Source organism: Oreochromis niloticus, linkage group LG12, assembly GCF_001858045.2.
Source record: "Oreochromis niloticus isolate F11D_XX linkage group LG12, O_niloticus_UMD_NMBU, whole genome shotgun sequence".
Classification (NCBI taxonomy): domain Eukaryota; kingdom Metazoa; phylum Chordata; class Actinopteri; order Cichliformes; family Cichlidae; genus Oreochromis; species Oreochromis niloticus.
The window spans coordinates 23,069,934-23,084,090 of NC_031977.2; the positions used below are offsets into that span (position 1 = coordinate 23,069,934).

At 37.9% G+C, this 14,157-nt stretch overlaps 1 protein-coding gene across 1 annotated transcript in view; it reads left to right on the forward strand.

The window, feature by feature from the left end:
- The window catches only part of ipo11 (importin 11), a 118,901-nt gene that overhangs the window by 83,233 nt on the left and 21,511 nt on the right, over positions 1-14,157 (forward strand). Inside the window, exons 23-29 of the mRNA XM_003446075.5 lie at positions 3,080-3,159; positions 3,307-3,387; positions 4,040-4,135; positions 4,528-4,641; positions 5,088-5,209; positions 9,585-9,680; positions 11,087-11,171. Coding sequence (XP_003446123.1) covers positions 3,080-3,159; positions 3,307-3,387; positions 4,040-4,135; positions 4,528-4,641; positions 5,088-5,209; positions 9,585-9,680; positions 11,087-11,171 — 674 coding nt within the window. The remainder of the gene's footprint in view (positions 1-3,079; positions 3,160-3,306; positions 3,388-4,039; positions 4,136-4,527; positions 4,642-5,087; positions 5,210-9,584; positions 9,681-11,086; positions 11,172-14,157) is intronic.

Genomic DNA, 14,157 nt, shown 5'->3' on the forward strand with positions numbered 1-14,157 from the left:
AAAGAATTTCTGTCCAAGTTAAATCTATTTGAATACATTTATTTTTGAAATATTGATTTTGCTCGCTTTTAGGCTATGAAAATAATGGCTTCCATCAAATGAACTCTTTTGTGTCCTTTACTAAATAACTGTATAATGGAATTTGAAGGAGAGGAAAGCTTCCAGCATTTGTAGTCTTTTGGAAAAGTATCTGGAATACCAGCAACACAATATCTCTGGTTTTTACTGGGTTAGAGGTAACTATAGAGTTACTGCACATTTACTAAAATATATATAAAGGATATGCTTAAAAACTGTTTCGTGTCAAAATATGTAAATGGAATGCAAATGCTGATTAAATGCAGTCTCTAAGTAAGCTTGGACTTGCACACCCATTTATCCATTGTCTGCGGACCTGCCATGCTTGCAATGTTCAATGAACTGACGTCCCCTTGTTCATTCACCATTAAGAAATCTGTTGCCTTGACTTTTCTTTTTCTTTTCTTTTTTTTTTACTGACTTGAGCTGACCAAACTGATGCATTTCTTTCCTCTTAATGCTCTCTTCAATTCTACACAGAATGACATATTAAAATAGTAATTTTGAGTTTTTAGACATTCCTCTGTTTGCTTCTTCCTTATTTATAATTTGCACTAACCTGTGTCTCCTTTGTGTTATATTCAATAATTGTCTACTCATTATCAATTCTCATTACATGTGTTTAGCGTAATATAGCCTTATACTATGTTTGGCTGATGTGATGACGAAATTGCTCCTGAAATACATAATGCACCTGAGAAGATAACAGATGGGAGAATACATTATCTTCATTACTTTATTATGTCTGACAGTTGGCTGGAGAAAACATGTTGCATGCATTAGCATAAATATCACCTTTACAAACAGGCACGCTCATAGTGGGCCGTCTATCATTGTTTATCACGGATTCTACTATAGTCTTCTTGCAGACAAACTTTGAAAAGTAAACACATCAGGTTGAGGTGTTTTGATGTAATCAAAAGAAAGGTAGGATTTTGTTTAAAAGGACAAAGAATCGCAGCCTCCTAAGCAACATTATATTTAAGTTTGTGTACTAGGAAATACTGCACAGGAAAACAGTTTTTAACCGTATTGTCGTCAATTGCTGGGTGAGCAGCATGGAAACCTGAATTTGTGAATGCGAGAAGTTGAAAACAAGGTGATGTAGGATTTTGAAATTGATACATTGGTGTGACTACTAGGAGGCAGAGGGGATAGCACTGGTGGTTTATTATTCTGATTTCAAGTTGCTAGTATAAATTAATTGTCTTTATTTTTGTTCAAGACTTTTGTTTAAACAGTTTGTCTTTACCTTCGCTGATATAACTTGAAATGCTTGAAATTGTTTTCATCGGTCTTAAATTAAACTAAATGCACTTAATTTAACAGAAAAGAAAAGTTATTGATAACTAAGGAGTTTATTGTCTCATCTTGTAAACTAGGCCTTAGACGATTCATCAAGTAACTCAAATAACTTTATCACAAAGAGGCAGATTTTTTGCTTCAATCCTTCATTTACTCTAAGGGTTTGGGACTAAAACAGACCTGCAAGAGAAATTTAATGAGGGGGCATGTGTGTGAATAACATGGAACCAGAGTCTGTCTAAAAAGAGGGTGAATAGCAAAGATGCCGAGCCATTTCCAAAATGGTGAAGTGAAACAAAGTGTGTTTGTAAATGGTAAGTGGCCTGTATTTATATAGCGCTTTTCTAGTCCCTAAGGACCCCAAAGCGCTTTACATGTCCAGTCATTCACCCATTCACACACACATTCACACACTGGTGATGGCAAGCTACGCTGTAGCCACAGCCACCCTGGGGCGCACTGACAGAGGCGAGGCTGCCGGACACTGGCGCCACCGGGCCCTCTGACCACCACCAGTAGGCAACGGGTGAAGTGTCTTGCCCAAGGACACAACGACCGAGACTGTCCAAGCCGGGGCTCGAACCTGCAACCTTCCGATTACAGGGCGAACTCCCAACTCTTGAGCCACGATCGATCAATATTGAATGCGGTCGTTCTTTTTTCTATTGCAAGTAAAACATGTAAATATTTTGTTTGGTTTACACAGGCGACGTCATATGGGAAATAATACTTAACCTGACAGTTAAAGTTTCTGCAGTCCCCTTCAGCCTGTTACCCACTACTCTCTACCTCACCTTTGGACTGTAGCATTTAAAACAGCAGTGCCTGCTACTGTAACCACCATTACAAACTTTACTGGGAAAAAGCTAGCGGGAGTCCTTAGTCAAACCACCTGTTCAGCAAGCTTCAACATTAAGGAAAGCGAACTTAATGTTGAATGGAAGCAGCTACATTTTGTTTTAATCAGCAAAAATCTACAATAAAGCTACAGAAGTTAAAATAAAATGAACTGTTAATACACTTTGTTTAAATTGGGTAGCTCGCTGAAGGCTGACTGCATTAATCCCACTTGTTGTTCCAGTGATACTTGCAGCAAGCAGATTTGAGTCTAAAGTGGGGGCATGGGCTACACTACATTTATTTATATAAATTTAAATTAGTCTAAAATAATAAATGACATCAATTGTATTATTATACAGTTGTTTTTTAATTTAATTTTTATAATTATGATTTTTTTTTTTTTTTATTCCTGAGATGGCTGAATGCTTTGCTTCTTTGCTATTGCCAGATGTTACTTTACAGAGGAACATAGTCACTTAAACATACAGACACACAAAAATTCTGTTAATTTGATTTATATAGCACCAAATCACAAAAATGGTCACCTCAGAGTGCTTTATATTGCTTTATATTGTAAGATAAAGACCCCACAATATAGAGAAAACCACAACAATTATTATACTGTTGTAGGGTCTTTACCAGTAACACCGTGAGGCATCTGTTGTTGTCATTTGGTGCTATATAAATAAAACTGAACTGAATTAAGAGTCTCACTCAGCAGTCTTAACACCTCAGATTATTTAGAAACAAAAGCCATATCCTCACAGTGTTTTTGATCCCTCTGTTTGTTCTGCAATGCTCCAACAATTACCTGTTGTCCAATTTGTAAAGTGCAACATTTACATTTCTGTTTTAGAGCTGAGCTCTGAGAACCTGCGTACCTGCTTCCACATTGTTAATGGCTACATATATTTGTCTGCCACAGAGTTTCTGCAGGTGAGACACAACAAAAGAGCACTCACACACTTGGACTTCATATAACTCTTATATTGGCACGATATACTGTCATAATATATGTTGGCATGATAATCTGCATAAGTTTTTATAGAACTGAACCATCTACCCCGATTATTCCCTCCCCAGAACTACGCCGAATCCTTGTGTCGATCGTTTTGCGACCTGCTGAAAGACATCACAAATGAAGGGCAGGTGCAAGTGCTCAAGGTACTCCCATTCCTCCCCTCTCACTAAAAGTCAAGTCACGTAGATGTTTTTTTTCCAAAATCACAGCTGATTGTGTCTCATTCTCTTTTATTGTCTGGATTTATTTTTCATTCCTTTTAAGTTCAGCCACTGTGAGAGGTTGTTTTGCCTGTGTGGCCACTGAAGAGCAGGTGCGCTGAAAGCACCATTATATCCAGTAAAAGGAGACACATAATCATTTACACACACAAATTGCGCAAGCACTGCTGCTTATTAACTGACACCCCATTATAATGCAAGAGGAGCTATGACTTTTTTATTACTAATAAAGGATTTGAGAAATGGCACATAAGGAATATCAAACGGCTCACTCTAGACCCTCTTATCTGCAGCATCACGGTCTTTGATTATGAATACAAGAAGCAGCATTTAGTTTTCTGGGGAAAGTAAAACAAGATGTAAAAACGCTGCATCTTTCGCATACTGTACCATCTATAAAAAGAAGGATTTTCTCATAACGACAGAAGACCCTTTACATTTTTATGTGCCTGACCCTTTGTGCTCCTTTTCTGGCTTCCTCCTGAGATTTTCCTGTCAGTTTCTCTCTGCTCCTTTTGCTTACTCCACCCTCTGAGGGTCGCCCTTCATCCTTCCTCGCCCTGTGTCCCTGCAGGTGGTAGAGATAGCTTTAAAGGTTAGCCCCATGCTGGGAGCCCACATGTTTCAGCCCCTGCTGCCAGCTGTCTTCAGAGGTATTGTGGATGGTGAGGTGAGTTTTACCTTTGCATCTTGCTCGAATCTACACTGGAACTGTATAAAAGGAGGAACCTGTAAAAATATGTTTTTCATTATTCATCACATATTTAACCTTAAATTTGTCTTTTAGGGTTTTAGTAAGTTCTTTCTCAAGTGTTAATAGTCCCAGCCCTTCTTCTAATTTGTCCTTTACTGTCACTTGAAATGAATTCTTCAAAGACTGTATAGTGGCAATTATTGATAAGTCAGCTCAGTTAAAGGTTACACATTCACAGGATTCTGCTGTGTCAGTGGGTCCATCTTTTCCCTCTTATCAAGCTTAATGACTCGTGTTTTATGTAAAACCATTTATGCATGGTTATGCTTCATCATCTGGATGCATGATTGCGTGTCTATGATCTACAGAGATATCCCGTGGTGATGTCCACCTACCTAGGCATCATGGGTCGTGTCCTGCTCCAGAACTCCAGTTTTTTCTCGTCTTTGCTAAGTCAAATGGCTTCTGAGTGTAACCAGGAGGTGAGGTTTGATGTCTGCCCTTCATTTCTGTCTCCTCAGCACAGACTCGATGAATGTCTGTGGGAGACATAAATGCAAAGTGCCTGTTAGAAGGGAATCAGTGTGAACGAGGCTGAAAGTAATGAGCCAAGGAATTGCAAATGGTAACATTTTCAAGCCCTAAAATGTTGTCCTCCTCTGTGAAACTCTGAGCAAAGAAATTAATTGTGCCTAGTTCTGAGATTGCAGCCTTAATCTAAATAAATGCAAAGATGTTCCTCTCTAAATTGTCTCTCATCATACCATGCTCGTTTTTTACCACAGCGGACAAGTCAGGAAGTTTAACCAAAAATATAGGGAAGGTTGAGATGATCTCTATACAAATTGCTGCTGCTCTTTTTTTTTTACTCACTAACCCCTTTTTTTTGTCCTCCTTATTTATCTTCCTCCTTCTCTCCGCTCATCAGATGGACCAGTTGTTGGGCAATGTTATAGAGATGTGGGTTGACCGAATGGACAACATCACTCAGCCTGAGAGGAGGAAGCTGTCGTCGCTGGCTCTGCTTTCCCTCCTGCCATCAGACAACAGGTGAGAATCATTTTTGAATTCTTTTCTGTGTTGATTTTGCTTTAAGCTCATGAAAAGTGGATTGAACCGCATAGCTGACTTTAGGGCACAACAGGGGGAAAGTAATGATGTTCTTGGAAAATTATTTAGTAGACTCTTGTTCATCATTACGGATATAGGTGGTGAAATTATCCTGTATATATTTCTCTTTACAGCCATAAAATGCAGAACAGCACAACAGCTTAACGGGCACCTGCTTTACACTCTGGGTGCCAATTATATGTCAGCCGAGCAGCACAAATGCGGATACTGATATACACACCTTATACAGGCCAATGCAGACAGCTGGGTTTTCAGACTTGCATATGGGGGCGAGAATATATTGTCAGAAATAAAACGACTTACCATCTCTCTTTTTAAGACTTAATGTCACAAGCTATAGTAAGCGATGTTACTTAAATCTGTAATTCATCATCCTTTAGCCAAAGCATGAAACATATTTGTTTATGTCTCCCGTCTTCTTTTGGTGGATTATTGTCCCGACAGTAAACACTTTCTGGGCAACACCTCTCACTATGATAATGAAGAGATAAACACGTGGACACGTGCTGACAGACACAGAGTACCAGCCCTCTTACATTGAACTTGAACATTTTCTGTGCCGTACTGACAGAAGGATAATGGTAATGATACATGTTTATATATGCAGGCAGGCTTTTTTTTTTATTTTTTGTTTGTTTGTTTTTTTCTATCAAGCTGTCACCATATTTTTTTTTCCCCAGATGTAAAGTTGAGCATTTTCATATGAAAGCCTGTAGAGATTTACTTGCTTTTGGAGCAGCCCTCAATAGGCCGTTCTTCTGAGAGAAATTTGCCTCAAAGGTGTTGCAAATGCGTACGATAAGATCCACAAGCATAAACTAAGATTTACAAATGTGTTCAATGATTTGTATGTAACTTTCGAGGACTCACAAGCATGCGGTTCAATCCAAACACAAATATGAAGCAATATCACCACACGTAAAACTATTTTGCAAATACGTACATCATAAAACTGAATAAATACTAATCATTTACTCACAACTTATTAAATTCAGCTCACAAATCTTAGTTTACGCTTGTGGATCATATCGTATGCATTTGCAGCATTTTGGAGGCAAATTTCTCTCCATGCCATTCAGGGTACTACAGTTTTTGGTACTTAGGCTTTGTAGCTTTACTCCTTGGCTCCAAAATGTAATTCATGGTGAAGTTACATTTTTTAAAAATTAGCCAACTTTGCAGCTTTTCCCCTAACTGGCACAATATACAATCACTGGTCACTTCATCAGGTATGTTGTTGAACCGCTTATAAACCATAATTTCTAATCAGTCTATCACATGACAGTAACTTGATGCATTTAGGCATGCAAACATGTTCAAATTTATCTGCTTAAGTTCAAACTAAGCACCAGAATGGGGGGAAAAGGGTGATTTAAGTGACTTTTTATGCCAGATAGGCTAGTCCAAGTGTTTCAGAAACTGCTGATCTACTAGGATTTTCCCACATAACCATGTCTGGGTTTTGCAGAGAGTAAGAGAAAATATCAAGTGACAAATGCCTTGTTGATGCAAGAGGTCAGAAGAGAATGGCCAAACTGCTTTGAGTTGATAGGAAGGCAACAATGACTGAAATAACCACTTGTTATAGGCAAGAGCAGCAGAAGACCACAACAGACACTGCTCCTATCAGCTTAGAACCGGAAACTGAGAGTACAGTTTGCAGTTCATCAAATTTTGAGACTGGAGAAAAGTTGCCTGGTCTGATGAGTTTTAATTTCTACTGTGACATTCAGTTGGGAGGGTCAGAATTTAAAAACCTGGTTCTGTCTGGTCAACAGTTGAAGATGCTACCGGTAATATTATGGTTTGGGGGATGTTTTCTTAGGAAACTCAAAGATCAGAACTTATTTAATATGACTAAGTTCACTGTCATGAGATCTCAATGGGAAGTGGTGAAACAGGAGATTTGTATCATGGATAGACAGCCAACAAGTCTGAAGCGACTCGCTGATGCTGTCATGTCTCTATGGCCGAAAAACTTCGTAAAACTATGCCAAGAATTAAGAATTTAAGCAGTTCTGAGCAGGCAAAAGGTGTCGAACCCAGCACTAGCAAAGGATACCTAATAAAGTGGCTGGTGACTATATGTGATATATGTAATATGTTGTGATTTACAAAAAAGAAACCACTAGGGGAAAGAAAAGTAAATGGGATTTACTGTGGCAGAGTAGTGACTACTTCTCAAAGATCTCTAAGAACTAGTTTGTAAATAGTTTGTTTTGGCATGCAAGCCATCATGCAATCACTGTGAAGTTTTTCACTTAAGGGTGATTTAAATGACAGGCACTGAGCAGCACCACTAATCAGCTATTAGTTTTTCACTTGGGAGTTGCTTTTGGTTGATAGAATTAGAATTGACAGACATGTTAAAATGATCTTAAAGGCAAAGCATATTTCCAGTTGTTGCTATGGCCACCAATTTAAGACTGTTATTCATAACCAGGGGCACATGTGTTTAGTGATTTTATTTTACGCTCCCAGGATATTGGTAGGTATATTTTACTAAACACAAGGATCAACTGTAGAGCCACTGCTAGACATGATTTTGTGTGTGTGTGTGCGAAAGTTGCTTAAACCATCAGGCCAGTAATCTTTATTTCCTAATTAATATTATGGTGACTAGGTAATTGAGCACATTTCAGATTATTTAGCATTGATATGAATATTTAGTCTGATTTAGTACCATGTGTATGTGTAAAATTGCCACACTTACAAAATAAGGGACACATCTGTGTATACTTGCTTCTTCTGTGTTTTTTCCAGAACCATCTTTCATTCTGATTTTCCAGGTTATGGCTAGTCCTAATGCTTAGTGAACTTTATGTAGCATTGCCTGGGGTCTACCTGGGCAAGAATATGAACTGACAGAAGAAGGAACAGTTGATGTATCAGTGCCCATACACACTCACACTAACGCTTCCTTCCCTGTTTTCTCATTCTTGTTGATGTAGGGGAGAAAAAAAACAAATATATTCTATCCACTACCACTAACCACTGAGACTCACTCAAGTAGTTCACCAGTGACTGTTGCATGTCTCCGAGCTTGTGTGGTGGGTTTCATAAACTATATAATTTTTAAAGGTTGTTGATGTCAGTTTTACTTATATAACCCAAATTGCCAGTCACTCATCTCAGGGCACTTTAGATAGAAGGGTCAAGACCTAACAGTATTACAGATATAAACAAGACGATACTCTTCAAGTAAACGTTTTCTGAAAGTCGGGAGTAATCATTCCCTTTTAACAGAAGTAAAGCTCCAAGAGAACCAGGCTCAGGGGGGAATCTTATTTGTTACAACCAACTGTGGTTATTTTAAAGTAAAAAGTATAGAAATAGAAGAAACAATACGACAAGCTGTTGACAGGTTGGCCGGGCTGGTAAGTGAGGATTGGGAAAATACAGCTCTGCAGCCAGATATACCTGCAGAATGGCAGGTGACAAATGACAACAGAGTGAAAAAACTACAAACTGAAAGACAAGACACAGTTAACGAGTTAAAGCAATAATGGCTTATGAGTGCATTTAAAGTGAAGTGAAGAAGAAGAGGCTGTTTCAGCAAACCATGTTAAATGAAATAGTGACTGAGAGTTTAAGCCTAATCTTACAAGGTCTTGGGTACGTGATAGTGAATTGTTCTTTTGGAAACTAGGGAACTACAAGCAAGTGTGAACTCATGAGATGGAAACGTTCTGTTGGAGTAATGTAGTACTTGTGTGATTGGTCTCTAAAGGCTTTATATGTAGAGGGGTTTTAAACTCTGGTGTTTTATTGCTAGTTTTAGGAACAGGGAGTAGTTCAACTAGACACTCTTCAAATGGCTGTTATGATACAGTTTATCTTTCTTTAATGTAGAACTACAGACATAGGGATATAAGTGATAACAGTGAACCAATAATCAGATAAGACATACAGGATAGAGGAAGACGGAACAAAAAAAAAAAGTAAGACTTCTTGTACTTGAAGAGCGTGTGTGTGGGTGTGTGTGTGGGGGTGTGTGTGTGTGTGTGGGTGTTTATGTGTAAGAAATTAATATAGTCCAATCTAGAAGTAGCAACTGGACTAGTTGTCATTTTAAGATAGAATTACTATGAATTTTGCCCATATGAAATTGCTGTGTGAACAACATGATAAGGTTTTGTGTGTGTGACAGGGAGAGAGGAACTCAACATTTACATGAACTAATAAAGTAAAATCAACACTGTCCCATTTTTTTTCCAGTAAAAATGTACTGATGACATCAAAAGTGATGGTGAGATCAGTATGAGTAATGAAGCTCTGTTCTCTGTGTTATCAGCGTGATTCAGGACAAGTTCTGTGGCATCGTCAACATTTGTGTTGAGGCATTACATGATGTAATGACAGAAGATCCTGAAACGGGCACTTTCAAAGAGTAAGTATTCATATTTTTTTCCCTTGGAAATTCAAGAGCAGAAAAAAACCTGTGCTTATAAACTTGGAAATTATACAGTCCAAACCTTCCCATCATTTTTTTCACAAATGAATGGAGTTTGTAATTTTGACAAAACTCATGCATAATGAATGAAGACGTGCAAAAGTGCTTGAAGCACTACAAATGCAGATGCGATGCTGAAGTTGGAATTTATCAAATGCAAACCTCAGAAGAAATATTTTGAGATAAAAATTAATTTCATGGGGGCAGCGGCTCACTACAGGGAAAACAAGCAAAGCAAATGAGTCATTGACTTGGTTGTATTTGCACCTTGATAAAACTTCACTGTAATGCCCGTGTCTGAGTTAACATCACTTTCTCACTATGGGAAAAGTTACTGAGTGCAGCGCGCCTTACACTTTGAACCTTCTCTACATATTTCAATATTTTTGTTCTCTTTCTCAGCAGTTTCTTAGCAGATGTTCACCAAACATAGACACCTATTCACTGCTGTGAAAGATGCTCAGCACCATACTAAGATGTAATGGTGTGAAATGAACTGAAAAGCTGGGAGCAAAGTCTACTGTATGTGTTTGTTTGCCAGTGATATGTTGAATTGATTTGGGTCCCTGTTGGGTGTGACATGAGCAATAATATATTTGTAGATGCACATATTCCTCTGAGCGTTGTTTGCTGTTTATAAATGCAGTCAACTGAGAAAGAAAACAGTGAGCAATATAATCTTCCCCCTTTTATTTTGGAATTACGTAAAGTTTCAAACGAATAGACTTGTGTTTTCGTAAGTTGTTTAGAATTGTTTTTGCATAGTGTGAAATGAGAAGTCCTTACGGCCATGAATGAAATTCAGTAAAATAACATGCCATTTGCCAAGTCAATTTGGCATGCTGCTGGTTTTGAGTGTTAACAGTACAAGATGTCGACTGTAGCTTCTTTGATGATGTGCCCAGAAGAGTTACCATTTACTACTCTGCATTTTTGTCTACTCAGAATTTTAAGTTAATTAATTTTTGCGACTTTGAATGTCATTAGTTTAGGTGGAATAGAGTTAAAATTTCTGATCACAAGTTATCAGTAGCTACTCACCAGAATCACAAATTGTGACATTCAGGACCCCCCTACCTTATCTCTACTCACAATAAGGCTTAAGTAAGGACAAAGGAAATAAAAGACCATACACAGACTTTATACTGTGCACAAAGGTTTCACTTGTAATTCTCTCTGCATGCAGATGAACCAATATGAATAGCATTCAGGAAAAAAGGGGTGCCAGAGGGTTCAGCATTTGGAGTGCCTGTGTATGCATGCTGCCTGTTCTGAAATTGTCTCCTACTGTGTAGGTTTATTTGCGGTTATTAATATTGAGTTGAATATTATTGTGTTTGCAGCTGCATGCTGATGAGCCATTTTGAAGAGCCCAAGCTGAGTGATGATGAGGAGCCACCAACTGAGCAGGACAAGAGGAAGAAACTGGTGAGTGAAATGCATAATTCATACACAGTACAGATCTAATTTTGAAATCTTTAAATCAGTTTTTCTCTTGTTTCATTTTCATTACTGGATAATAGACAAAAAGCTTTAATAATGAATTTATTTCTTATTGTTTTGAGTTTAATTTTCTGTTTATCAGAGTGTCTTTCTGTGTCCCATGAATCTTGTGATAATTTACTCCTCTCTGGAACTCACACAGTAGATGCAGAGAGGAGCAAAAAGGTTTATTCCAGGCAGCGAAAAGGAAAACGGTCACTTTATGTACTATGTTGTCAGACACCAGTTCAGAGCAAGCTCAAAGCCTCCTGCAAGTCTTTAGATAAGCATGAATGTCAGTGAGTACCCACATGTGGCCCCTAGGTGGGAGATGTACGCCAATTAAGTGGTGCATGTATGTATGAGCATGTGTTCTCTGAGGATGCTTCCTGTACCACTTTGTTACACTGTGAAAGTTCACAAATTGCTTCACTCATTCACACTATTGTTTAACTATATTGTTGGTGTCAGTGGTCTTCTCTAAATGTGCGCTTAGGCAAAATTACATTTTTTTGTACAAATGGGATTTTATTTGTGTTTGAATGAGTAAATACAGCTATATTTATGTTCTTGTTTTACTTTTCTCTGCATATGTGTGCGTGCTATTTGCTTGGCAGCATCCCAGTGCACTTATCACCTCAGCCCAGACCCTGACTTTTTGCTCCAGGGAAGAGAGGAGAGAAGACTTAAAGTCGCACCTCTCTCTGCCTTTTAATGTTTGTGAGTCTGTGTGCTCGGAGACGTGCATGAATACATGTGTGCAAGCAATGGGAGTGCCCACATGATGGAGATTTCTATGTGAGGCATAAGTTGATGAGAAAGGAGACTAGTGACACTTTTTAGCAGCTGTGTCTGCATCTGTATGAAAAGAAATGTGCTTAATGTCTGTATTTTTCTGCTGGTCTCAATGATCTTGTGAGATACACATGTATTATTTATTTATTTATAGTTTTTCCCCTCTCATTTTCTTTCTCATCAGTTGAAAATCAGTGATCAGCTAATGTGAAAAAATGTAATTCTGTGCTGAAATTTAAAATAGTTATCTCCATGTGGCTTGATTATGTTTAAGGTCCACTTCTCAGTGAATTTTTTTTCCAGCTTTCATCAGAAGCTGCTTCATATGTCTGCCATCTGCATCACTGGGGTAGTATAGGGGTCTGGTTGGGTCAGTGCCGCGTAAACAGTGCCGTGAAGGTACGGGCAGAAGCCTTGGATACTGGCACTTAAGACATGAAATGTCACGTCTCTAGGGATGAAGAAGCTTGAGGTAGTGGAGGAGGTGAAGCAGGCCCAAATAGATCTGAACACACCTCCATACATGTTTTATTGGAACTGAAGTCCGATACAGAGGTGGAATCTCTCCTCCTGCCACCCTGTGCAGGCGTGTGGATAGTCATGTTTTCCTAAATTTAGCCCTTAGTTTAGAATTTTCCCTTTTGGAAAAAAATGTTTTTCTAATAAAGTACATTTTAAAAAAATGAGGAAGAACATTTTGCATAGAAAACCTTTGCAGATAAATTTGCTTTCCAACACCATATACTGGACTGGATTACAGGAAAATATATAATGCAGAAGGAGTTCTGTTTTGTTAAACCACTGACACGTTTTCTAGTGTTTCTTGTAGTATAGTGAAAAAGTCTTGAGCCATTCCTTATTTCTCTATTCTGTTAAGAAAAATGAAAAGTTCTGCAGGTGTTTAAACATGTGGAACTACACAGGACATGAAAATGGAGTTCATAAGGGAAAAGCAGACTTCTATTGTTGCACTTCTAACACGCTTAAAAGTCGATATTTGGTATGAACACATTTATTCAACACAGCCTGAACTCTCCTTTTTTGCTACATTTGTCAAAATAGAAGTTTTCAGCCAACAGTTCTTTGAGAATTACTCTGTTGGTGAAAAAATAATATTTTATGACTGTCAAATTCATATGTTTAGCATTTTTATAGATTCATCTAAAGAAATGGGAACAAATGTGGTTTTTGAGGTTAGTGATACAATCTAAAATTGTTTAGACACAACACTGGTTCATGCAATTGTTAGGTGCCTTTTTGTGCTTGAATGATTCAACAACAGTTTTCAGTAGGGGTTATTGTGATCATCTGAGTGATCACCCTAACAAATAAAGAAAAAAATATTTCTATAAAAATGGGAAGGAACAAGAACTGGATTGAAAATGAGTGAAAAAGAAGTCAAAGTCTCTCTTTGGAAACAACATAAAGAGATGAGAGTTGGTTTAGGATTTCTGCAAAGTCCTGTTTATCAGGAAAAGAGGTTAAGTAATTCTTCAAGCAGATATACACATGTATTTTCTTTAAACAAAATAATTACTTTAGTTTCTTTCTGTTTTCTTTTTTCCTTTCCTTGGACGTTTGAGCTGATGTTTGAGTCATTACCTTTTTATGTGGATGAATAGAACTCTGTTCACTTTCTTAATTTTCGAAGTGCCTGAAAAAGAATTTGAGCAATGTAGTCCAGCTTTGTACTTCTTTAAAGTAGCCACCTCACAGGGGCAGAGAGGGAATAAAAATTGGACTTCTGACTTGGACTCTCACACCTAAATCCATCTCCCATGGAGTGTGAGATTAGAATTCAAACTGGATAGTACAGAAGTAAATGGCAGCACCAGTCATATTGTAATTTTTGTTATTTATAGGGGTTCCTCATTCTTCATTGAAGCAAATCACAATCATGAAGCGTCTCGATTGGACTGATTGCTGTCAGTGCAGGGGACCCTTGATTTCACACCAGCCTCTGTCAGCCCATTATAGAAAGTGAACGTTGCAGTAAGGGAAATGTCAGCAGTGTCTCTTAAAAGGAATAATTTAATGAATATACTAGAGTGGAAATGCTAAAGATTAAATATAAAAATTGAGTGAAAAATTAAAGAACATTATAGTTATCTCATCTCATCTCTGTAACTGTTATTTT